Raw genomic sequence first — 24,757 nt, forward strand, 5'->3', positions numbered from 1 at the left:
TGTGTTGGAAGGATTTGTAGATCAATAATTAGCCTGTTTGGCTACATTATGAATGCACACTCTGTGGCCATCAAGCCTAGAATGGGACTTGGACAAGAGCTTCTGTGGATCAGAGGTAAGGACACAACCCACTGCACCACAGGACCAATTGCTCCTATTTATAGGCACTGATTCACTGTTGGGTCACAACCTTCCGCATCTCATCGCCCCAGGAAACCACGCTGTCAACCAAACTGGAGGCCAACAGCTTCTATGCATTACAGGCATCCACTAGAGACAGGCGTTGGGTGCCACGCAAATGCAGTGCAGGGTCCTAATGCCTGACTTAGGGGTGGAGATTGTTTTTAAGAAAGAAAAGGACCTTGAGGTCCGCTCAAAGAAAAGTAAGGAAACTTTTTTTTGACAGATTCCGTTCCTATGAGGCTGCAAGGAGTAGACCACCCTGCCAGTTCGAGACTGACCCTGGGGTGCACCCGCGACGCCTCTCCTGCCCCATGGCCTCACAAACCAATCTGCGGGCCTGCTTGGAGCTGAATTCCTGCTCAATTTTGATCAGATCTGCCTTGGGACACACGACCGGATCTCACCGCCCATTCACACCGGGATAAGTGGGGTGGGTTGCATTTCTCCATAACATGAAGTCTTTCCAATGAGGCATTAAGCAAAGGCCCTGCCCACCTCAGGGCAATGCTTGAAGAGCTCTCTCCAGTGCCCTGGCCAATATTTACTCCTCAACCAACAATCACTGGCGCACATTAACTGGTCATTATCACACTGTTGTTTGTGGGAGCTTGCTGTGCACAAATTGGCTGCTGTGGTACAGCAATGAACGCACTTCAAAAAACACTGATAAACTGATGTTTTGGCTGGCCTGAGAGGGCGAATGGGACTCGGGTTAAGGCTGAAGAAGAGTCGCAACGTTAACTCTTGTTTCTCTCTCGCCACAGATGCTGTCAGACCTGCTTTTGAGCTTTTCCAGCATCTTCTGCTTTTATTTCAGATTTCCAGCACCCGCGGTTTTTTTGGGGGGGGGGTTTTTTGCGTTTGATCGGGTTTTTAAACCTCACCTGCAGCAATAAAAATAAACACGGCGTCCCATCCAGGCTCCTCACTAAGAGATTGCACCCTGCGCTACTCATGCACTTCACTGGGAGGGAACGTTTGCAAAGTTACTCACCCTTGTGAGACATCTTCAGCCTGGGGTTGCTGCTGAGAGTCCGGCCCTGGCCTCCAAGGACAGTGAGCAGCGGGAGCAAGAGACAATTCCACAGACGGGACATGGTTCCTGTCACAGCAGCAACGGCAGAGAGACCTCCAAAAGCGTTCAGAGAGCAGAGCCAGTCACGCAGCTAAGCCCTGAAAAGTGCAAGAGTTACATTGGGTTAAGACGGATTCGGCAAGACTCCAAGCGGGGGGAACAGGTACAACCGTGAGGTGTAGGCACAGAACAGCAGAAAGTTAGATCAGTCCCCCCCCCCACCACCACCCAGCCTTTTTCCTTAATATTTCAGTTGCCAAATCAAATCCAACCTTGTGCTGTTTCGGACTGTGACAGGGCTGCAAACAAACACACACACACAACGCTTTACTCTAAGTCCACTTCCAGCAGGAGGAACAGATCCTGGACCGCGCTTTAAAAATCCCAGCTCCCTTTTGTCGTGGCTGTTTGCAGCCGAACAGGTACAAGAGGAGCTTTCGGTTCTATATCTTCACCCTTTCTTCACCCCGCCAGACCCCCGCCCCACTCTCCCCGTGTTACCTGGGACAAGCACTGAGCTGCTGGCTGGCTCGTAATCTCCCCACATACTTAATATCCTTGGCAACAGCTACATCCACCTCAGTGTGTGAGAGGAGGGGAGGGAGGGAGGGAGGAGGAGGGGGTGGGGGGGGAACAAGACTGCCTCTGCATACAAGAGACACCAGCACCAGAGAGAGAGAGAGAGGGAGGGGTGGAGTGTGAGAGAGAGAGAGGCAGGCTGCATGGAGAAAACTAATGGACAGAACTTAACAGAAAAGCTTTTCAACTTCCAAAGCATCGCTGCCAAGACATTTAATCTCCGTTCTTTATTCGAGATCTCAGCGAGACGGTTAGGGGCAATGTCAGATGTGTATCACAATAGTCAAGGCAGATCTTCACTCTTCCCCCTCTCTCTCTCACCCCCACCACCCCCTGAAGCTCGGCAGCGCTATACAAATTGCCGAATAAATTACACAGCCGAGTGACCCCATCTGATGTCAGGCGCGCAGGCTACACAGGAGCAGACACCAGCCTAAAGGTATGTCGTGTCGTGCCCCCCACTCCCTCCACTTCCCCCACACCCCCTCCCACTCCACTCCCTCCACATCCCCCTCCCACTCCCTCCACTCCCCCCCACTCCCTCCACTTCCCCCATTCCCCAGCTCACTCCCTCCTCCATTCCCCCCACCCCCCACTCCACTCCCTCCACTCCCCCCACACACCCCCTCCACTCCCTCCACTACCCCCACATCCCACTCCACTCCCTCCACTCCCCCATTCCCCAGCTCACTCCCTCCATTCCCCCCCACACTCCCCCCACTCCCCCCCGCACTCCCCCACGCCCCCCACTCCACTCCACTCCCCCCTCCACTTCCCCCACACACCCCCACTCCACTCCCTCCACTCCCCCCATCCCCCAGCTCACTCCCCCCACTCTCCACCTCCTCCCCACATCCCACCCCCAATTCTGGAGTTGGGTGGGGTGGGGGCGGTGGTGGTGGCTGTCTATAAAGCAGGAGATTTCTGTCTTTCTTAACAGAAAGGTGTGGGGTGGAGAATCCCTGGCCCCCAGCCTTTGCCATGGAGAGTCACTCCGAGAAGCTGAAAGTTTCACTCGACAGCAAATTGTCAGGGGCTCAACCCATTTCCCTCAGAACATTGGAGAGCTAGTTACCGTTTAATGGGTTTCCTTTTTACTACTTGGCTTTCTGACAGTGCTGAAGCTGGATGAGATCGATGCCCACTTCTATCTGGTTTACGGTGTAACCCTCCGAATCCTGAATCCCCTTTTGCCTCTTTATCTTGACAGCCCTTTTCCATCAGGCACAATATCTGTCAAAATGATTACAAGGACTGAAGGGGTGGGAGTTGCTGGGTTAAGTGTATAAGTGATTTTGCACACTTAGGAAGGGCCAGTAAGGTCTAAGAACATTTGCTCATTTATAAGGGTTTGTACAGGAGTTCCAATCATTTCATCTATGCAGGCTTACACACCCTAATAGAGTGATGAGCAATTACAGAAAAAATACTTGCAGTTCCATAGCATCTTTGACATTCTTAAGCCATCCCAAAGTCAATTGATTCATTCTGAAGAGCAGTCACCATTGTTACCCTCGGCAAATGGAGCAGCTAATTTGTGCAAAGCAAGATCCCACAAACAACAAATGAGGTAAATGGCCGTATTTTGATAGTATTGTTTGAGGGATGGGATCGGATGTTGTTGGTCAGGATACTCGGGGAACTCCTCTGCTATGTCCTCAGAGGAAAATCCGTGGGATCAGGCAAGAAGGGCCTCAGTTTGACATCTCAGCCAAAAGTCCGCACACCTGCAACAGCGCGGCACTCCCTCAGCACTGCACTGAAATATTGCCCTTGATTGCTTGTTCAAGTTTGTCATGGAATTTGACCCTGTAAAAGCTCTGGACTCAAAGGTGAAAGTGCAACCATCTGAACCAGCTAATACTTGCAATGATTTAGTACTTGCAATGATGGGGAAGAGATTGTGAAATCTTGCACTCTAACAGAAGCATAATTGTATTTTTTAAATTTAATCCTGTAACTTTTTTCCTTTATTCCCACCCCCTCAATTCCAGCTTCGAAAGCTGCTGACTCATGCTGTGTGTGTTAGACAGGTGTCAGGCACTTCTGGTATCACACCTGAACGAACATTTTTGTTCCTATGTGATTCTCGACAGTAGGCTAGTCAAAGCATTGCTGCTGAGCTCAATCTGGCCTTCACCTGAAATCCACCCGTGCACGCTTCCAGCAGAGAAGGCGGGATGGAGGTTAAGACCCGGAGGTGCTAGATGACAATTGGGTAAGGAAACCTGGACAGATCTTTCCCCATCCCCAGTCCAAAAAGCACCCAGCAGCCAGCCTCTGCGGACGGAGCAAGCACATAGCCTCACCAGCACAGGGGCAGAACGACACTGCTGACATAACGTGTACCCCAACCCGCCCACCTGCCCAGGATTTTCCCAAGCTGGTTCAAAATTCCCCCTCCTGAATAGACTGGAGCCCTTCTATTATGGGAGTAGCCAATCTCCATCAGTGGTGTCCTCAAAGTGACCTTGGAGAGGGGCTTCAAGATGGTGGATCTCTAGGACTGAATTTTGGGAAATATTAACCATCATGATTTATTTTAAATATATATATATATATATATATGTTATCCTTTCCTGTAGAAATTGGAGGGAGTACCTTGTTTACATAGAAACACAGAAACTAGGAGCAGGAGTAGGCCATTCAGCCCTTCGAGCCTGCTCCGCCATTCATTATGATCACGGCTGATCATCCAACTCAATAGCCTGCTCCCGCTTTCTCCCCATATTCTTTGATCCCTTTCACCCCAAGAGCTACATCTAACTCCTTCTTGAAAACATACAATGTTTTGGTCTCAACTACTTTCTGTGGTAGCGAATTCCACAGGCTCACCACTCTTTGGGTGAAGAAATTTCTCCTCATCTCAGCCCTAAATGGTCTAACCCATACCCTCAGAAACTACTGTCCTTAGACTTTCCTTCCCTTTAAGGTGTGACAGACACAACAAACTGGAGAGTGGCTCAGAGATAGCAATCTGAGGAACTGTCAGTTCCAAACCAATTTGTGTCCCACCAAAATCCAGCATCGACAGGAGGGCGGCGTTAGAGGAAAGAAAATCTGGTTTGTACTTACACACTGGCTGAGATTAACAGACTTGGTCAACCCTGCTCCTTGATGTGAGTGCTCTCTTCCAATCCGCTGGCTTAAGTGGAGTTAAGGCCACAAACAGATCAGCCATGATCATATTGTACGGTGGTGCGGGCGTGAGGGGTCTACTCCTGCTCCTAATTTGTACCTTCTTAATGGCTCAAAGAATTTTCCTTTGAAATTCAAGGATCAATTGAGAGATGCTTCAAAAAAAAATCTTATTTGTTGGAATATGTAACTTAATTTATTAAATATTGAGACCCGCAAAAAAAAGTCCAAGGAATGGGAGGAATTCACAGCTGGACCTTGGAACAGGCTGATTCACACTCAAACAGCCGCACCATAATTGTGTCGTTCACTTCCAGCTGTTTCAAATAATCTCTACAGATGTGGAAGCAAGATCAAAGATTTGTTTTTAAGGCAGTGTGCCTTGAGGTTTGCAACAGAATTATTTGTTTTACAACATATCAGCGGGAGGTTTACAAAAGTTAAAAAAAAACCACCAAATGATATTCTTGTTGCACAGCAAGCTTTGTTCCGTCGATTATTTCTGGGATGGCGAGACAGGGAAATCAGTACCTGTGTGGTTTATGTGCCCATACTGCTGGCCCTTGCAATTTCTTCCTGACTGCTCTGGCCTGAGACCGTCAGGCACACAGGGGGACCAGGAGCAGGGACCAGGGATTTGACCGCACCAATCATGTGTCCCTCAAAAGATTGTCCACTGGGAAATCTTTATTCTTGGCACAAATGGTACTTGTATTTTTAATTCAGTTTCTTTCCAGATAATATGCGCATATATATAATATTGGCTAATTGTGTTTGTCAATGTGGCCTTTCTACAGAAGTAATAATATTTTTAGTTACTCAATACAATTAGAGTAGATGGAGATTTCCTCTGGTGGGAGGAATATGTTAAAGCTAAAGCCAGGCCATGCAGGATAATGTCAAGAAGCACTCTTTCACACAAATCGAAATGAAATCTGCAACTCTCTCCCTCAAAAACTAGTTCAGGCGAAGGAGCCAATTGAAAATCTCCGAACCGAGATAGGTTTTAGTTCGGCAAGGGCATTTAAGGTTATGGAAGACAGCTGGGTAGGTGGGGCAGAATTTTCCGTTTGACGGGTGGGGGGGGGTGGGCTGGAACCCGCAAGCCGACGCGTAAAATGGCGCGCGTGGTGACACCGGGCGAGCGTCCCGACGTCACCCGCGCGCCATCGCGATATGTCGGTGGGCGGGCGAGCGACGATCTCCGTTGCGCGCCCGCCATTAGTGAACGGGCCACTTAAGGCCCTCGAGGCTCCAACAGGCGGGGATTTTGTGGCGCCCGAGCGATCTCCGGCTCGTCGCACGGGCGCAACGGGTGGGCAGGTAGCAGGAATTTGTATGAACCTCGTCCACGGGCGGGAGAAGAGGACCCAGTGGGGTCGCGATTCCACAGATTTTAAAGTTATTGTATACGAGAGTTACTGAAACTTGCCTGTGTGAGTTGGAAAACTTCAAAAAGCTTACCAGCTGCTCGGACTGGACTCATAACCTTCAGGTCAACACTCTGCAGTGAGGATTTGTTTTGGGGCCTGTAGGTTTCCCTGAGCCTGGGAATGGGAGGTGATCTCTCCACTGGAGGCACCTCCTCTGAGGAGGAAGGGAGGGCTAGATGGGGGAGGAGGCCAGGAGTGCACATTCAGCCTCCAGGGGAGCTACCTTTAGGAGGACAGGCGCAGGCACAAGGGATGTAGGGCCAAAAGGTATACCAAGGCGGAAGGGGCTGCAGAAGATGCCATTATCCTGCTGCCAGGGTATATACAGACGGTGAAGCAGCCACCTCAATATGTCTGAGCTGCAGCGCTGAAGGAGGCTCCGTCTGTCAAGGGAGACAGTCAGCACTATCTGTCAGATGATTGGGCCAGAGATCTCAGCGAACTGTGTGGGTGGGCACCCCATGCCATCGGCTCTAAAGGTCACTGCTGCCCTCAACTTCTATTCCAGGGGTCGGTGGGTGATCTTTGCAGTGTCTGCCAATCAGCTGTCCACACTTGTGCTAAGCAGGTTACAGACGCTCTGTTCAGACGGGCATTGACCTTCATCCACTACTGTTGGGACCAGGCCAGTCAGACACAGCGAGCCAGAGGCTTCACGGCCATTGCTGGCTTCCCCCGTGTCCAGGGTGCTACAGACTGTACACATGTGACCATCAAGGCACCAGCAGGTGAGCCCGGTGCCTTCGTCAACAGGAAGAGCTTCCACTCCATGAACGTGCAGATAGTGTGATCACAGGATGCTGATTCTACAAGTCTGTGCAAGGTACCCAGGCAGCTCCCACGACGCCTACATCCTCAGACACTCCCAGGTGCTGGGGCTCTTCAGTGCTCCAGCCCGGCTGGATGGATGGCTGCTGGGTGACAAGGGCTATCCCCTCAGAACGTGGCTCATGACGCCTCTCCACCATCCAAGAACAGAGGCTGAGCAACAGTACGTTAGAAGTCACGCCTCCACAAGGGCTGTGGTGGAGAGAGCCATCGGTCTTCTCAAAATGCGCTTCCGATGCCTAGACTATTCAGGGGCCACACTCCAGTACCCCCCAGATTGAGTGTCGCTGAAAGTGGTTGAATGCTGCGCTCTCCACAATCTTGCGCTGCAAAGGGGGGATGCAGTGAGTGAAGAAGATGGAGATGGAGTGGCTGCAGCTGCACACGATGAGTCCAGCAGTGAGTCCAAGGACGAGCATACACAGGGGAATGCTGAGGGGGTAGACGCTGACCCGGGCATACTCCAGGGAGGCAGGGACACCCAGGGGGCTTTAATCCAATGAACCTTCAGCTAGAACAGCACATATGGACCTCCAACACAAGCCTGGGCTGCAGCCTCCATACTGGAGATGTTAGTGCCAAATCTGTCAGGAGAGGAGCATTGACGATAGGCCCAGTCAATAGGTGTCAATGACACACAAATCACTCATACCATCTCAGGAATCCATCCACCTTCCCAAGAAAAGAGGCACCCCAGCCATGTTAGACGATCTTAATGCTTTCACAAAAGTCTCTTAACGTAACACAAATAAAATGGTGTCGCACTGCAAACACAATCAGAAGGAACTCATAGGGGAGCCAACAAAAAACCACCAGTGATGAACCCATGGTGGGCCTTATGCTTACATTTCCAGGTGTTACGTCTTGGTGCTGCCCCATCGCTGGGCGTGGCAGCTGAGACAGCCTCGTGCGGGATGGAGGTGTAGAGGGGATTGGAAAGCCATCCTGTTGACTTGAATCTCGAGTTAGTTGATCTCTTGCTCGAAGGAATACATTTGAAATGTCTTGGCATGCGAATGAGAATAGAAAGGTGACTTATTAAGGTCTTGTCTTCTTGCCAGACATCTGAAGGCATGAATTCATGAATTCGGGAAGTGGGTGTCGCTGGCAAAGCCAGCATTTAATGCCTGTTCCTAATTGCCCTTGAGGAGATGGTGGTGAGCTGCCTTCCTGGGTACAGCTGAGTGTAGAAGGGCAGTTAAGCAGGGCTACCCAGCTTAGGACACATGCCTTCACTCAGGCCAGTCAGACATGGTTGGGGCGCCAGCGGGGGAGAAGTTTACATGACGGGTGAAGTGAACGATGCCAACATGCTATTCACCCTTCCCGTGCGCAGCGGATCGTTGAAGCGCTTGCGGCACTGGGTCCATGAGCGCCGCACTACATCGTGGGAGCTCACCAGCTCCGTTACCTCCTCCCGCGCACGCTTGGTCAAGTGGGGTGGCCTCCTCCTCCCGACCTCGGGGACGCGCAACTCCCGCCGTGCTGCCACCTCCTCGAGGAGGGCAGTAAGGCACGCGTCCGAAAACCGGGGCGCACGTGGACCGCCCGCCCTAACCTTCCTGCGTGGCCAGCCTGGATCTGCGTTGGCTCCGAACTCTGGCCATGTACAGCAGCCTTGGAGCGGCTGCAACTTGACCTTTAAACAGGCCGCCGGGTCGCCATTGGACCCGTCGTTGCCTGCCCACTCCTGCCGTCCCCGGAAGCCGCGAAACACGCTGGGCGGGCCTTAATTGGCCCACCCGCATAAAATGGTGGCACAAACCCGATCGCCAGCGGCCGATCCTGCTCTGTTGACCCCACCAGACGGAAAATTCTGCACTTGAAGTTAAGATTCAGATCAGCCATTGATGGTGGGTTAGGGCTGACAGGCTAATAGTGTCCTCCTGCTCCTCACTAACTGAATCCCAGCACACTACACTGCCCAGCATACTACTGAGTCTTAAAGACCCAGAGGTCTCGGGTTGGATCCCTTATTGCCGAGTTAGGCGATTTCAGTGAAGTAGCTTTAGCTTCTGTACATGTAATATCATGCAAAGATTATAAAGTTTGGCTTATAAAATCTCTATGTATGTAAACACTCCTTTGTCACATGTCAGATTTCGTGCACAATTAATTGCAAATTTCAGAATCACACCGAGGGGCGTGGGGAAAAGACGCATGAAGAAGCAAAACAGTCATTTACAATGTTCAAATGCTCGCGCAATAATAAATAGCAGACCTGCACCCTCTTAACTAACCTGTGTATGAACTCACCCCAGTGTTCACTTTTACAGTTAGATTTTACAGCCTCAAATATTTTGTTTATTCATAAATTCGGGATGTGGGTGTCGCTGGTAAAGCCAGCATTTAATGCCTGTTCCTAATTGCCCTTGAGGAGATGGTGATGAGCTGCCTACCTGAGTACAGCTGAGTGGCTAGCTAGACCATTACAGAAGGGCAGTTAAGAATTAAGCATCTCTGCGGATCTGGAGTTACATGTAGGCCAGACCAGGCAAGGATGGCAGGTTTCCTTCCCTAAAGGGCATTAGTGAACCAGAGAGGGTTTTTTTTTAAAAGACAATTTGGTGGTTTCATGGTCACCGTTAATGATGGCAGCTTTTTATTGCAGGTTTATTTAAATAACAGAATTGAAAGTCCCCCAGCTGAGGTGATGGGATTTGAACTTACGAGCTGAATTTTCCCAGCCGGCAGAGACAGGGCTGTAGGCAGGGTTTGGGGAAAAGGGGAAAAATAAGGCGAAGCTGCGTCAGAATGGCTCCCCCATACAGGTCAGCCTCCCGGGGGAGTTTCCCGGGAATAGGCGGAGAAGAAAGTCGGCAACTCACTCCAACCAGGCAGCCAACCGATCCAGCCACTATAGGGCCCCAGTTAGGGGCCATTTACACTCGCCATTTGCAGAGCCTGCCAGGTCTCTGAAAGTGACCCTCTAGCGCCAGGCCAAGTGGCCACTGGAGGTGGAGGTTCCATGCCCCCACAAAGATGCTGTCAAGCCAAAAGACAGCTGCCATGCTCAACACTCCAATGGCCCTGTCTGCTGCCGGCTTCTTCAATCTAGTACTTGCAGAAGGCTCTCACTGGTCACCTACCCACCTCTGCTGGTGGGGTTGCCATCCATCCAGTGCTCCAAGCCTTCTGATTGGATCTCCCTCCTTGGTGACCCAGCCACCGTCCCATAATCGGAGGGTGAACCTCCAACCCATGTGGGTCAGGATCTGGAAATGTTCCCCACATTGGTGCTTCCCCCCCCCCTCCCCCACCAGCGTTGGGAAATTCCAGTCCCATGTCTCAGCATCATTAGTCCCAGCCTCCGGATTCCCAGTCCTGTAATATAACTCTGCCGCTGTTCCCCCCCACTACAACCCATTATATGTTTAATGTGAGCTCTAAAACAACCAGCAGAAACTATATTAATATGCTAAATTCCGGAGGGACTACATTATTATTTAAGTTCAGAGGAGGGTTCAGAATAAAAGCCCCGATGATTTTTAGATGCTTGAGCGGAGCCAATAGGTTTAACAGGCTTCAGCACCTTGCAGTAAGATGAGTTAAAAATTAGCTAGCCAATGGTTATTACACCTGATCACAGTGCACTGATGTCTTGCCGGAAAGACCATTTGTGTTTGGATTGTGCGAGGGCAATATTGCGATTGCATGGTTGAATTACCTCTGAGCACCTCACAGTTTGGGAACCCAAGTTAAGAGCAGCCTTTCGGGTGAGGTACTGAGACAGCTGATCGGTGTGGAACTGTACCCAAGCTTAAGAGTTCAGTCGAGGAGGAGGGGTGGGGGGGGACCTTGGAAGAATTAATACCATAAGGATGGATCAAATCTGGTTGATAAAATGAGTGTGAACTTTATATCAATCGCCTTTTACTCCCACAATGAACAGAGTGGAGTGCATTATGCAATCTCAGTGAACCAGTCCACTCTGCTGGCTGATCTACTGGGCTGCCCTGGAGCAGCTCCTCCTGACGTACTGCCACTAACTGTTGGAACCACAGGAGCAAACAGCAGGCCCCCTCACACACCCAATAATCCCTGTGATAAGATCCTCCCAGCAAATTACTCAAACCACATTTGACATGCAGGTGAAACCGATGCAGAGCCCACGAGTTTAGCTGTAGCCTCTGCTCATTGCAGCTCTTCAGCTGCCTTCCATTAAAACTGGCAAGACAATTGCAACTCAGCAAAACATTCCTCTACTTTCCACGACATCCAGCCAAAACCAGCACAAGCCGCACACACACACAAAAAAAAAATCTGCCAAATATTTCATTACACGTCTCACCCTCATCGCAGAACTCCCTGCTTCAGCACCAACGCTGGGCTGAGAAATAAAAAGATATCAATTAATAAAGAAAAAAGTGACCGAGCGCATTAATCCGAAGGTGTGAGCTGAGTAAGAACAACGTAACCTGGAATTTCCTCCCTAAACCACTGCCCCACGACCTCTCTCTTCTCCTTTACCACGCTGCTTAAAACCTAACTCTTTGAACAAACTTCTGGTCACCTGGCCTCACATCTCATGTAGTTTGGTGCCGACTTCTGTTTGCTAACATTTCTTTGAAGTGCTGTGGGCATTTTACCAATTTAAAGTCGCCAAATAAATGGAAGATCTTGTTGTCATGATGGTGGCAGCCTTCTGTCTCGTAAGACGATGGTTTGGATGTCGGTGGTCAACCCTGTGTTAAATATCGCCTGGTGTGGCTCAGGAGCTGCGCTCTGTCATGGCAGTCTCTGCCACATTTGCTGCAGAGGAAGACTGGGCTGAGAAGGATTACGATTCACTGACCTCTGTTTTCTCTGGGCCCTCTTCTCAGCCAGATGAACTTTTGTTTCTTTCTTGCCTCTTCCAATGCCCTTCCAAACCTCTAGACGTTGTCGCTATCGGCAACTGTCTCCCAGTTATCAGCGTCAATCCCACCCTCTTCATATCTCGCTTTCGGGTGTCCTTGTAGTGGAGGTATGGACGCCCAGGAGGTCATGACCCAGTGGTCAGTTCACCGTACAGAAGGTCTTTGGGTGTACAGCCATCATCCATCTGATGACCATGACCGAGCTAGCGCAGGCATTGTTGCTGAGCAATGGGTGTACGCTGATGGAATTGGCAAATTCCAGGATCTTTGAGTTAGTGACCTTGTTCTGCCAAGAGATGCCAAGGATACAGCGTGTGAGAGAGCGAAGGTAGAAACCGTCAGCCTTTTCTCCGGCCTGGCATGTGTTGTCCAGGTGTCACCACTGTAGGGGAGCACACTGAGGATGTAGGCTTGGTAGATTCACAGTTTGGTGTTCTCAGTCAGGTTGCTGTTGTTCACACTCTCTTACTCAGCTTGGACATAACAGCTGCAGCTTTTGCAATGCGTGTGTTGATTTCAGCATCAAGTGACAGATTGTTGGTGATTGTGGAGTTTAGATATGTGAAGCTATTAACAACCTCCAGCGCCACATTGTGAATGCTGATAGATGGCAGCATGGCAACACCCTGGACCATGACATTTGTCTTCCTGATGCTGACAGTCAAACCAAACTCTTTGCAGGTGTGAGAGAGTCTGTCTGTTTGCCACTGAAGGTGTTCTTCAGTATGGAATACTAGTGCGGCATCATCAGCACAGAGCAACTCTCTGATGGAGACTCGGTGCACCTTTGTCTTTGTTCTCGGATGAACGAGGCTGAGCAGCTTGCCACCAGTTCTGGTATGTTAGTACACAGTCTGTGGGCGGAATCATCCCTGATTTGCACTAAGTGTGGTAACGGGCGGGAAAAAGGAATGTTTTACCCTCGGTCCGCAATGCCAGCTTTTCACGCCGTATTGTCCCAATCCCGCCTCATTAATTATGCATTCCCAGGAAACATGCCATTTCACTGGCAGCCAATCTCTGATTCGCCTGCCACGCACTATATTTAAATTGCATCCGCGTGTGCACCTCTCAGGGCTTCCAGCCCTGGACTGCTGCATAGAAGACATGGCCCCAACAGGCAAGAAGACTTCAGCCTCTCCAATTCATTGACGCGATCCTGGAATGCGTTTTGGACACCGTGGAAGTCTGTCGTGATGTCCCCTGCCCCCCTGTTTTGGGCAAAGGCCAGCCAGCAAGGTGACAAATCCAGCATGGAAATCAGTGGCAGCAATGGTCAGCGCCAATGCCTTGCAAAAGAGGACAGCCATCCAGTGTCAGAAGAGGGTGAATGGTCTCATCCGTTCCACCAGGGTAAGTCACTCTTCTCATCACTCTCAACTCACACACTCACAAACCCATCACACATCCACAGGGATCTCACACCTCAAGGGGCAACACCACTAAATGTCACACACACCCTGACATCTCCAATAGGCTCGTACCCACTTGAGCTCGTGTCCTCATCCCATCCATGACTCCGCTCACCACACAAACATTCCACTCAGTGCCATGTGTCCTGCTCACACTCTCTCCATCTGTTTTCATGCAGGAGAAGCTGGCTCACATCAGCAGGGCGAGGTCCCAGATGAGGGGTGCAGTGGCCCACATTAAGCCTCTCACTCACTTCAACAAGTGTGCCATCATGTTGACTGCTAAGGACATGGACCCTGCCTACTGCAACGGTGTGGTCAGCGGTGAACACCCACATGAGGATCCTGCACCACATCATCCCTCTCTCAACGCAAATGTGATGCTCTCTCTCCTGCTTTTGACTCCGTTGCCATGCACTAATTATCTCTACTTTGGTTCACAGGGAGCTCTGCCAAGTGACCAACATCCTCAGCCAGCCAGTCCCTTAGCTTCCTCCATGTCCTCACCTCCAGCCAAGAGGACACCTCCTCCATTGAAGAGCTGGAAATGAGGAGCCTGGAAGACCCATCACAGCGCTTACCCACACCCTCCACCAGCATAGAAACAGACACCTCGGTGGGACCTAGATCTAGAGCAGGCTCGAGTTCACAATTTGGTGGTCACCGCATGGACACATGTCTGCAGTAGGAGCAGACAGGTTCAGCCAAGCTCCCTGGCACTCAGAGGATTGCTGCGGAAGAGGCACCTGTGAGGTCCGAGTCAGATGATAAGCCTCTGGGTTCGGCCTTCCAACTCATTGTGGGGAGTTAACAGAAGGCGGGGTAACTTCACACAGAGATGTTGGAAGCCCTCAGCAGAGTGGCATGCAAGTGGTGGGGTGCATCTGCCAACTCTCTGATGAAGTGGTGCCCACATGCGTGCACATGGAGGTCTCCATGGAAAGGATGGCGGAAGCCATGGAGACACTGGTCCAGCCAAACGCGAAGATGTGTGCAGACCTGCACTCCATCGTGGGAGCCATGGGTGAATTCCTGCAATGGCAACATGAGGGGGAAAGGGGGCACCTTGACATCCCTCCAGGTGCTCCCACCCCTCAAGGAATCAGGCTCCCACCCCTCAGGCACCCAAAGGGACTTGGATTGGCAGCTGGACATTCCTGGGTCATACAGTCAGGAATCTCAGAGCTTGTCCTCTCCCTCCAAGACTCCTTTGCCTGTGACCACCCCCCCCACCCCCCCAACCTTGTCCTCTGTCACCTCAGAGGGAACAGCTGGCCCACGGGAGGACAACCAAAGCAAGACCTCAAAGCAAGGCCACAAGGCCTCGGCTCTCCACAGGACCCGTGCCAAAGTCATCAGAGACACCAGAGCCAACCGTTGCACAGGCTGTCTCCACCCCTGCTGCAGATGTCAGGGCAGCACCTAGAAGTGTTAGGCCTAGAAATGTTAAGAAATTCTGATCGCAATTGTTGACACCGTTGAACACATTTTGTCACTTTACAGTCTGAAACTATATTCACTTTCACTGAGTAATGTGTAATGGTGTCTTTCAGCTTCATTGACAGGCTTTGCGAGTCCTTCCCCTGCATCCTGCACCACTAGCAGTTCAGCTGCACAACGTCAAACCAGGAGTGATTCTGGAGGGAGAAGTATGTGTGTAGGGCAGGGCCTTTCGGAACCTCGTGTAAGCCTCTCCCACACACAAACAGAGCCTTCCTCCATCACACTCATCTCAATGTCCTGAGCATTTTGAATGCTGCCTGCTGGGGTTTGCTCTCAGTTGTCCATCTGAGCTGACCTGCATCTCCGCCCACCCACTGACCACACTCCCATGCTGCACCTGTGCCCGTCCAACCCGAGTCTTCTTTCACTTTGGGATTTAGAAGCATGGTGCGTACAACAATTGTCATTAGCTCCCCCATCCTTTCCCCTCCCGCAGTCACCCGTGTCCTTCCTCCCATCACTGTTGACAGCCCCCCCCCCCACAACCCCTGCAACACCTTCTACCTCCCCACAGCCAGAACCCTTTTCTTTCAGGGATGTCCAGGTGAACTTGCACATTCCCTACCTTCCTGAGAAACCTAACCCCATCCACATTGTCCTCCTCGACCTCCTTCTTCCCACCCCCAGGGCCTGCATCTGCCTCCGAATCCCCACCCCAACCACCCTCACCTTCCCTTTTGCCGCTACCGTCGAACCCTCACCCTCCCACCCTACCACCTCTCTCTGCCCTCGGTCATTCTCACCATTCCCTACTACCACACCTACCCTCAGTTCGCTCTCCAGGAGGTAATCATCAACTCCACAGACCCCCTCCCTTGCACATTCAGCTGGTCATCCCCCGCCTTACTCTTTCCTCCCCAGATTCCCTCCTTCCCCCATCCTTACTTAGTCCTTCACCCTTATTCCTTCCTCCACCCTTTTCCCTTCCTCCCCCGTTACTCTTTCCTTCACCCTTACTCCTTCCCTCCTCCGGATTCCTTCCCTCCTATGGACTCCTTCTTCCCCCAGACCCCTTCCTCCTTCAGAACTCCTCCTACCCCCGAGCCCCAAGTCCTGCCCCTCTCGGAACTTCTTTCTCCCCCGAAGTCCTGTCCCCCTCCAAACTCCTTCCTTCACCTGAAGTCCTTCCCCTCTCCAAACTGCTTCCTCCTTCCGAACTCCTTCCCTGACATCGTCCTCCCCCTTTACACTTACCTCGCCAGTTGCCGTATTCTCCCTGTTACACCCTCCTCCCCCGGCACTCCCTCCCCTCCAACCTCTCTCCACCCCTGACATCATTATTTCCCCCCCTCCAAAACTTAGCCCCCCGACACCTTCTTGCCCCCCCGCCCAACCTCCCACCCCAACACCTTTGATTCCCCCTCTCCCAACCTCACCCCTCCGGTACACCTTCCTCTGCCAGTCAAACCTCTACCTTCTTCACCACCCCCTCGACAACCATCCATTGCAGACTATGGCCAAGACACAGAAGTCCCAAGGCAGACCCTCAGTAGTGACCTTCCACCTTCCGTGAGCTGCTTCGCACCGGAGCCATGTCCATGAGGATCCACCCAGCATGTGATGCGCATGCTCCTCCAGGGTCCTGTTGCTGTCGGGCTCCAGCATCTTGTGCTTCTCGGATGTCTGCAATATGAGCAAGGCCCTGACGGTAAGTCCCAACTTCTGCACGTCACACTTGTCAAGAGGTTTTCTGCACCATCGCTGGCAGTAAATTTGACGTGGTGGGCTTATAATGATATGCAGATGTATTACAATGAAGCTCCCAATGTGCAGTGGCGGGAAACATGGCCCAGCATTCACGGGTGGAGTGGACGATTGCAAATTGGTTTCACAACATCATAAAACCGAATTTTGGCCTTTCCACCCTATTATCCGCTCACGCCCACCATGACACCCGACACCAGCGGGCATGGAAAATTCCACCCTCTGTAGTTATAGTCATTAATTAACTAATATACATTACTGAATGAAGAGAGAAATTGATGAGGCAATCAGTAATAGGTTGGCACCTAGAGATATTGGCTGTTATGAGTGCATTTGAAAGCCACAGATATTGATTGAGTAATGGATGGGAAGGTGAGTATTGATTACATAATGGATGGGAAGGTGAGTATTGATTGAGTAATGGATGGGAAGGTGAGATTTCATTGAGTGATGGATGGGACGGTAAGTATTGATTGAGTGATGGATGGGACGATGAGTATTGATTGAGTAATGGATGGGACGGTAAGTATTGATTGAGTGATGAATGGGACGATGAGTATTGATTGAGTAATGGATGGGACGGTAAGTATTGATTGAGTGATGAATGGGACGATGAATGTTGATTGAGTAATGGATGGGAGGTGAGTATTGATTGAGTGATGGATAGGGAGGTGAGTATTGATTGAGTAATGGATGGGAAGGTGAGTATTGATTGAGTGATGGATGGAACGGTGAGTATTGATTGAGTAATGGATGGGATGGTGAGTATTGATTGAGTAATGAATGGGACGGTGAGTATTGATTGAGTAATGAATGGGACGGTGAGTATTGATTGAGGAACAAGGCCAACTGGATAAGTTCTGTATCCAATAGGAGGTTGATGTGCATGCTCTGTATTTTCTAGATTAATTTCATTGTATTAAACAGGAACTATATTCATCTGAATTATCACTGACTCCTCAGTGTTACATGTACTCTTACCAATGCTTCTCAGTTTGTTGCTTGATCCTTTGAAGTTGCTCAGGAATTGATGAATTGTGTGTGAAATTTCGTTGTGTGGTGACATTTGAAATTCCACATTCAACAGCTTCATGAATACCGAGAGTTGGCCACAGCTCCCAGTTTCCAGTCTGATGTCACTGGAATGGGAACTTGATGATAGGGGGAACTCAGAACCCAAGTTCTGTTCCCTTCCACAACCAATTATAAAGCATAACATTCAGCGGCATACAGGAAGACTGAGAAAATGGATTACTTATTTTTATAGAAGGAAGCTGTGACATAATAGTTCTGTGACTATAGCCCCTATTTAGGCTTGAATATGTTTCCACACAGGCTTATCTAATCACATAGTCATATTGCAGTGGTTTGTGCAATGCAACCTCCTGGTTCTTCCTTTGTGTTGACAAATTGTGAGCAAAGAGCCTGCATTCCTTGTGATTACTGAAGAGGAACAGTTATGTTAATGAGGGAGTGTCGCAAAGGAATGGGAGCTAACATTGTATTTACTGTCCTATCATTGGATTTACTGTACCTAAGACCTGAGACTGCTGGGATGACTAATCATTCTTTGATTTCCTGAAGGAAATCCATCTGAATGGTCTCAACCTGAGCTCCTGCTGACTCTACTAAAACTTCTCATGAACTGCAAGGCTACTTTGAGTAAGCAGAAAGGTCATACAATAGCAGATGGAGTGTTTACCTGATAACAAACAAAACTTTATTCATATACCCAGCCATGGCATTCTCATCTGAGTCAGAAGGACAAAATCAAGGCTGACACTCCCCAAGGTACTGAGGGAATGCTGCATGGTCGGAGCTGCTGTTTTGCGAATGATGGGTTAAATTGCGGATGTGACACATTCCATGGCACTATTTCGAAGAAGAGCAGGGAAGCTCTCCCTGGTGTCCTGACCCATATTACTGAAGCAGATTACCTGGTCATTATCCCATTGCTGTTTGTGGGAGCTTGATGTGTACAATTTAGATGCTATGTTTCCTACAACACAACAGTGCCGACACGTTAAAAGTGCTTCATTGGCTTTAATGCAGTTTTGGATGATCTAAGGATGTGAAAGGTGCTATATAAAAGGAAGGGCCGAATGCTGGACAAGGTGTAAAGAGAAAATTCCATTCTCCTACACTCCCATCTACAAAGTGGGTGGTGATGGTGAGCCACTGTCTTCAAAGGAATGACCCTGGAGGCAAAACTCTCTTTGATGAGGGTAACAAACCTCTTTCAATATAGAAATCTCAGGTCTGAATCTAATTGAATGACTCCAATTGTAGTCAATGCAGCATGAAATTCCTACGACCTTTGGCCAAATTACATAGTGCCGTAGGTATTTAGCAGGTTCATGGCTATAGCTTGCCAACCATTTGATTTAATGATCCCAATGCAGCCTATTAATCAAAGAAACAACCTGTCTCATAGGTTTGAGCTGCTGTGGAGTTCCTTCCATGTTGATGTTGGCTGGTGCTCGGGTATAGTTCACTGATACTGGCTGCCATCCTGTAACCCGCTTATTGTTTATGTGAAAGCCCCTGTAATGAACTTCAGCAGATTAGTCAAAGTGTGTATCACACCCAGGCCCATCCACGCCATCACTGCTGATGCACACTTTCTGACAGCAATTGTTGGTTTGAGATCCTGACCAATTCCCTCCATCCTCCCCTTCCCAGTTTAAGAAAGAAGGGCCTTAGATAGAGGTTTTCACAACCTAAGGTCTTTGGGAAGCACTTTTCATTCAACAGAGTACTATTTTGGCATGTAGTCACTGTTGAAAAAGAGCTGCCAATTTGCACGCAGCAAGGTCCCACAAACAGCAACATGATAATGCCCAAATCATGTGTGTTACAGCTGTTGGGTAAGGGATAAATATTGACCAGAACGCTGGGAAGAGCTAAAATAAAAACAGAAAATGCTGGGAAAAACTCAGCTGGTCTGGCAGTATCTGTGGAGAGAGAAACTTCAAAGAAGAGTCATATTGGACTCGAAACTTTAACTCTGTTCCTTTCTCCACAGATGCTGCCAGACCAGCTGAGTTTTTCCAGCACTTTCTGTTTTCATTTCACACCTCCAACATCTGCAGTATTTTGGCTTTTATTATACTGGGAAGAACTCCCTTGCTCGTCTTCAAAATAGTGCCTTTGGATCCTTCTGAGAGGGCAGACGGAGTCTTGATTTTAACATCTCAACCGATTAGATAGTGCAGCACTCCCTGAGGACCACACTGGAGTGTCAGCCTAGACAATGTGCTCAAGTCTCTAGAATATCACACCTTCTAACTCAGAAGCTGGAGTGCCACTACTGAGCTAAGGGTGGCAGTCAAAAAAATAAATGGCGCTGGCGAACTGTCAGCAGAACATCTCAAATTCTAAAGCCCAGTCTTACACTTTTAATCAGTGCCCTGGATATTTTGGCCATTGTATTGGTTAGTAAGTCTTTCTGCTTTTAGAAAGGCGAGTTATGGACATAATTAAAAATGCATATTTCAACATGTGACCTCCCCGTAACCCAGCAAGATCACTGACCGCAGTTATTCCCAGGCTGCTGCTGTTTTTGTTCTCTTGTGGTTTCTCCCTTAGGTTAGGCCCAGGGGTTAGTATAGCCTGCAGACTACTGGCATGCCTCTGGCAATGGATGTGAGGCTATTCAAAGGCTGAGCAGCTTTCACTTTGGCTGCCTTTATGTTCAGCTGCACTGAGTTGGAGTTCCGGGCCGTCGCTGTTCCTGGAATTAAATGAAGGGGAGGAATTTGTTCTGTTTCAATTCATTCACAGAATGTGGGTGGTACTCGCTGGCAAGGCGAGTTTGCACTGTCTATCCTTAATTGCCCTTGAGAAGGTAACGGTCCCCTCTTCACCACTGAGTGGTTTGCTCAGCCATTTCAGAAGACAGTTAAGAGTCAACCACATTTCTGAGGGTCTGGAACTACAGGCCAAACCAGGTAAGGACAACAGATGGCCCTTCCTAAACAGCAACAGTGAACCAATTGGATTTTTTATGACAATCTGGCATTTTCATGGTCGCAATTATTAATACTAGCTTTTCATTCCAGATTTATTTAATTAACTGAATTTATATTCCCCACTTGCCATGGTATGATATGAACTCTTATCTCTGTATCTTTACATTGCTAGTCCAGTAACATAACCAATGTGCTACCATTACCAGTGGCTAACAGGGGTGGGAATGTCAGTTCCTCCAACTCATTCGCTGCCTTTGAAAATGCTGCGGGTGGATTACTGGCCGGTATCCACTAACTGAAGGTCCAGCTTAAGAATGGAAGCTGATGATTGGATCACAGTGCTAGATCCTTTGCTGATCTTTCAAAAGTTGTTTCGAACAAACGTTTATTCCAAGGCAAAAGAACAACCTCCAAGAACGGGATGGATTTCCATGTGATTTTTCCTGATCGTCCTCCATAACTTCAGCAGATGATCGTAAGGGCCCCAGTGGAAATTTTCTTCAGTCCTACGATTGGACAGATCCAGCTTTGAGCATCACAAGATGGGGTTGGATAAAAAACAGCCCCTCCCATCCTGTTTGACTTTATTCTCCCGGACCCGGAGTGCCAAATTCATGGCTTGGTAACTGCAGCCAGCTGTTTCTTTAGTGGGTCCAGCCTCCTGGGTTTAAATGTCCTGCCTGGAAACCTATTCTCCAGATGTCCATCGCCTTCAGTGCAAAGGGCTACTTTCTGACGTCAGTCCTGAGCTGAAGCTCGTGGGTTCAAGCGGCACTCCAGGGACTCAGACACAAAATCCCAATCCTCACCCCTGTGCAGTACACATGGAGCCCTGGCCAATACTCAGCCATCCACCAGCTAAATTGGATTACCTGGTTGTTTTCTTTACTTGCAGGAGATTGCTGTGCGTGTGTTGGCCGCCACATTTCTTAACACTTCAGAACGCGGTTTCCCTGGCTGTGAAATGCTTTGGGATGTCCCAACCACTGGCGGAACGCAGCAGGCAGAGTGCTGACCCGCACCCAGCCAGCCCCCTCATTGCAAATCCCAAAACGTACGGTGGGATTTTTCGTACCCACCTGCCCACCGTCACGATCTTCTGGTCCCGCCACGAGTCAGTGGGCTGCTGGCGGGGGGCGCCGCCTCGCGCCCGCGGAGGGTCCCATCCGCAACAGGGCCGGAAAAGCCCGGCCAAAGTGTCCAACATCAGACGTGATTCCGCATTTGTTAAACAAAAGTAAAATGCTGCGGGTGCTGGGAATCTGAAATAAAAACAGAAAACGCTGGGAAAAACTCAGCAGGTCTGACGGCATCTGTGGAGATGAGAAACAGAGTTAATGTTTCGAGTCCATGTGACTCTTCTTCAGAGCATCTGAAGAGCTCTGTTGTACTAAGAATTACACTGAAAACCAGTTTAAGATGATCAGTCGAGCTCGCAGTCTGGCTCACGTAGGCATGCTAGAAGCTACATTTGGTCATACACAGGTCCCTATTCTTTGCAGACAGGAGGAGCATGTCCACACATTGCACCTTTTTCAACCAAACAGAAGCTTGGGGACAGCCATTCCCTGGTTCATTCCCCACAGCAATGCCTCGACCAATCAGAGTCGGCCTCCCTGGTTTGAATTTGAGCAGAAGCTGCATTCTCCATGTCACGCCCAGAGTCCACTTGCCCCCCAATCAGCACCCTCTTCTCATGCAGTATAAATTGTTGTTCCCCTTACTGTTGGCATTTCTTACAAACTGTCCTGATGAGTGCGAGATGAAAACTTCGATAGCATGTCTCTCCTTTCAGCAATAGGCAAGTCAACTTATTTCCTTAATTGCATTTCGCAACACTGACCCCGTGCTTGCTTATCCTGATCAATCTGAAATTACTGGGTCAAAGTTCCTTGCTCTGGTGGGTAGTGGTAAATAATATCTTTATAAACCACCCCCCCCACCACAAAGGTTTAAAAGGTGACCTGGTTTTGAGGATAGAGAGTAATGTATTCAAGTTGATATATAGCTTTGATGCAGATAAGGGAAAATTAATGAGGAAGAAAGGCAACAGAAATTATGCTGATAAGCTTAGGTAAAGAGGGGTGGGAGGAGGCTCAACTGGACCATAAAGACAGGCATGGGCCTGGGCAGAATGACCTGTTTTTGTGGTGCATGTTCAATGTAATTCTAGTTAAGGAAATACTATTGTTATACAAACTGCTGGTCAGAAATCGTTTGGAATATTTCATTCAATTTGGAAACTCCTTGGTAGGAATGGATATTCTTCAAGATCGTATATTTGTTTTTTATTCATTTGTGGGATGTAGGTGTTGCTGATTAGACCAGCATTTATTGCCCATCCATAATTGCCCCTGAGAAGGTGGTGGTGAGCTGCCTCCTTGAACCACTGCAGTCCATGTGGTGTAGGTACACCCACCGTGCTGTCAGGAAGGGAGTTCCAGGATTTTGACCCAGCGACAGTGAAGGAACGGCGATTCAGTTCCAAGTCAGGCTGGTGTGTGACTTGATGGTGGTGGTCCCAAGCATTTGCTGCCCTTGTTGCGGGTTTAGAATATATGTTGTATTTATATATGGGACTGCTGCATTGTCAGAAGAGCTAAGCCTCTGATGACATATTAAACTGAGTTATTGTCTGCGTATCAGCTGGTGTGACAGTTCACCTGGCAGTGTGATAAATCAAGGAAATTAGTTCTCATCAGATCTTGCCAACCTCCTTCACTCAACAAACACCTAGAGAAAACTAATTTGCTGGTAACTTATCTCAATGCTGTTTGTGGGATCTTGTCACTCAAAATATAGCCGCCATGTTCCTACATATTAAAGAGGAAGTTGCCCCGTGCAAAATATTTGCATCTTAGAGAGGCTAGGAATTCAAGTCTTTCTCATTTTACGTTTTCTTTAATATTCTCAAAGTAGCAAAAATGCCAAAAAGAGTGGAGATTGCAGGATAATTATTAGAATCAAAAACAGCTGTAAAAACTAAACAGGTCTGACAGCATCTGCGGAGAGGAACACAGTTAACGTTTCGAGTCCAAATGACTCTTCATCAGAACTAAGGAAAAATAGGAAAGGAGTAAAATATAAGCTGGTTTAAGGGGGTGGGGTGGGTGGGTGGTGGTGGGACAGGTAGAGCTGGATAGAGGGCCAGTGATATACCGAAACGTTAACTGTGTTCCTCTCTGCAGATGCTGTCAGACCTGCTGAGTTTTTCCAGGTATTTTTGTTTTTGTTTTGGATTTCCAACGTCCGCAGTTTTTTCCTTTTATATAATTATTAGAATGTTGCTCAGAGCCTGTACTGTTGCTCCGCCAAAAAAGGGTAAGCAATACTCCCCTAGCTAATTAGTGAGGGAACTTTCCAGTGCAGATTGTGATACTGCCTCTTAGTAACAAATGAGTAAACATTCCATTCTGGGACACCATCACCTTCACCTTACAGATCAAACTTGAAGCTAATATGCAACAAAGTTCCAGCCTGTTATCCTTCTAACCTTGTTGGGCTTTTCCATACAACTGAATTCAATCTGTGAAATTATAATTCATTAACAAGTCAGTTGCTACGCAACTTGCAAACATGATACTCAAGAGACTGATAGCCAAGCTTCTTTCTCCACTGGTAAAATGGTACATTCAAGACTGATCTCAGGCAGCACTACGTACCAAGTGTGACATAGGTTTCCTGGATTGTATTCTGTCCAATCTTCTGACCTGCCACCCATTTTTGCACGATATTTGCTTTTTCTTTAAGTTTATATCATATTTAACTTTTTTAATTAACCACAGTGGACCTTCCTCTTGGAATTTTGCTTTCTTGTTGGAATGTGTCTATCCTGTGCATTCTGAAACATCTCCTTAATTGTCCGCCACTGAATCTCTATGACCTATTCCTTAACTTAAATTGCCAGTTCACTTTTGCTTGCTCTGCTTTCATGCCCTTATTTAAGTTTAAAATACTAGTGTTAGACCTAGTCTTCTCTCCCTCAAACTGAATGTAAAATTCAATCATATTTTGATCACTGCTACCTATGGGCAGTGACCTATGAGGTCACTCATAGGTAATGAGATAATAG

The 24,757-nt window shown here is 48.8% G+C and overlaps 1 protein-coding gene across 4 annotated transcripts in view; it reads right to left on the reverse strand.

Annotated features, from left to right (window-relative positions):
- sema3b (sema domain, immunoglobulin domain (Ig), short basic domain, secreted, (semaphorin) 3B) overlaps positions 1-24,757 on the reverse strand; it is a 428,874-nt gene that overhangs the window by 157,645 nt on the left and 246,472 nt on the right. For 3 of the 4 annotated variants that reach the window (XM_041191338.1, XM_041191339.1, XM_041191336.1), the window contains one exon: positions 1,178-1,356. In XM_041191338.1, coding sequence (XP_041047272.1) covers positions 1,178-1,280 — 103 coding nt within the window. In that variant the 5' untranslated portion in view covers positions 1,281-1,356. Of the gene's footprint in view, positions 1-1,177; positions 1,357-1,759; positions 1,837-24,757 lie in introns of those variants that run through there. The other variant, XM_041191337.1, reaches the window with a different exon arrangement.

The sequence above is a fragment of the Carcharodon carcharias genome, chromosome 7 (genome assembly GCF_017639515.1).
Source record: "Carcharodon carcharias isolate sCarCar2 chromosome 7, sCarCar2.pri, whole genome shotgun sequence".
Lineage (NCBI taxonomy): Eukaryota > Metazoa > Chordata > Chondrichthyes > Lamniformes > Lamnidae > Carcharodon > Carcharodon carcharias.